The sequence below is a fragment of the Poecilia reticulata genome, linkage group LG7 (assembly GCF_000633615.1).
Source record: "Poecilia reticulata strain Guanapo linkage group LG7, Guppy_female_1.0+MT, whole genome shotgun sequence".
In the NCBI taxonomy this organism is placed as follows: domain Eukaryota; kingdom Metazoa; phylum Chordata; class Actinopteri; order Cyprinodontiformes; family Poeciliidae; genus Poecilia; species Poecilia reticulata.
In genome coordinates this window covers 17,992,828-17,994,638 of record NC_024337.1, presented here as the reverse complement: position 1 = coordinate 17,994,638, position 1,811 = coordinate 17,992,828, and the positions used below count along the sequence as shown (strand labels likewise).

The window sequence follows — 1,811 nt, the reverse complement described above, 5'->3', positions numbered from 1 at the left end:
KWAMCMWTKKTWWWRKTWRRRGRRAAAWTWRGRARKTTKSMARSCYWAARRAAMMWYCCMAMYKKWRRRKWMMRKKGKKGSMRSMWYMWTTTTTTTTCCTGCAGGGGGTTCTGGTGAAGAAAAAAGAACATAATGTGCAACATAAGACAAACAGGAAGTTAAAGCGTCRGCACAAATGGGTTTTTCAAATTGTCAATGAGCCCTAGCCTACTGCTGTATTTACTACAAAGTATCCTAAAGGGCAACAAGGTTAATTATTTGACTAGAACAAAGTTGTGAAAGTTTGCAGGCAAAGTTTAAATGAGTTTGAACAAAACCGACTCAGTTACATGAGTTCTGTCAGAGGGAATCAATCAAAACTGCAGCAAGCCGTAGTGAGAAGCTTCTTGAAGAATGCCCAAAAGATTCWCCTCAAATCATGCAGTTTATTGAAAGATAACTTTACAAATATTTAAGGAAATGTGTGCAAACTTTCCACTTTCTTAAAGCTGAAAAAGACTCTAAAAAATAGAAAAGTTTAGTTTGATTTAATCTCAGTGGAAAAACAGACAAACTTCCCTTTTCATGCACTCTATGTTTAACTGTTTGAGATAAAGTTTTTGTTTGCATGGCTGTAAAATGAACGCACTTGCAGCAGAAGAACACACACACACACACACACACACACACACACACACACACACACACACACACACACACACACACACACTGCCTGCCCCTCTCTCTCTCTCTCTCTCTCTCGCTCTCTGAAAATGGAAGTAACAAGTTGATTTGCGCATCGACTGAGCGAGAGAAGAAAAGTGGGGGTTAGAGAAGTGTGGTTGTCCGTTTCCTGCTTTGAGCTGATGTGTGCACAGAACAGAGAAGAGAAACTTCCTTTCTGACAGAGCATTGTGAGGACGTTTTTGTTTTTTTTTTGTGTGTTTTTTAATTTTTATCAAATGCAGGAGATATTAATTTCAAATAAACTGGAGCACTTGTGAGAAGGACAATGAGCCGTGGTAAAAATAAGACGGAGAGCGCCCCGAGCTCCCTGCTGAGCCAACAGGAGAGCGAGAAGCTGGAGGAGCTCCTGGGCAGAAGGTGTGCTGTAAGTTCACAACTGAGCTGCGAGGCGGATAATCTTCTTAATTTACTCTCATTTCTGATCCAAGGCTTTTCTCAGCCTCATTCTCTTCCTTTTGAAGTACCTAAAGTCACATCCTGAAGTGAATCGCTAGATTAACGGTTGCATATTTGAATCTGTTTCTTGTAAGTTCAGTTTTTTTTACTTTTAGTTATTAGTTTCTGAAAAAAAAGACATCAGGGGTTTATTTTTGCAAAGTTTTTTTTAAGTAAAGGATGTAAATACATGTTTTCTTACACTGGGTCATCAAGAAAGTGGGTAGCTGTAACAGGAAATGGTGGCTGAATCGATTCTTCCTCCTCTGTCAGAATTAGACTTCATGACTGTGTTTAGTCTCGTAGCAGAGCAGAAGTTGGTCTGTTCTTCATTCCTTTTAACCCACCAAAGTAAAGATTTGCTCTGAGTTTCTTTGTYTGATTTAAAAACCTGCAAAGCTTTAAAGCAGCAGGTGCAACAGAGAATACAGAGCACTAGAAGAAAAACTTATCAGAGCAAATGAAAGCAGAGGAGGAAGTTAATCATCGCTGCAAATTTACATTTGAACTGCAATAAAATGCCTTAACCAGTCATATCAGCTCTAAACTGTGTCTGATCTCTCTCTCTGTCTTTCTCTCTCTCTCTGTGTGTGTGTGTGTGTGTGTGTGTGTGTGTGTGTGTGTGTGTGTGTGTGTGTGTGTGTGTGTGT

At 39.4% G+C, this 1,811-nt stretch overlaps 1 protein-coding gene across 4 annotated transcripts in view; it reads left to right on the top strand.

Moving 5' to 3' along the window:
* Nucleotides 1-805: 805 nt before the first annotated feature.
* Nucleotides 806-1,811, top strand: part of wasb (WASP actin nucleation promoting factor b) — a 7,046-nt gene continuing 6,040 nt past the window's right edge. For all 4 annotated transcript variants that reach the window (XM_008414325.2, XM_008414322.2, XM_008414324.2 and 1 more), the window contains exon 1: nucleotides 806-1,090. In XM_008414325.2, the coding sequence (XP_008412547.1) occupies nucleotides 992-1,090 (99 nt within the window). In that variant the 5' untranslated portion in view covers nucleotides 806-991. The remainder of the gene's footprint in view (nucleotides 1,091-1,811) is intronic.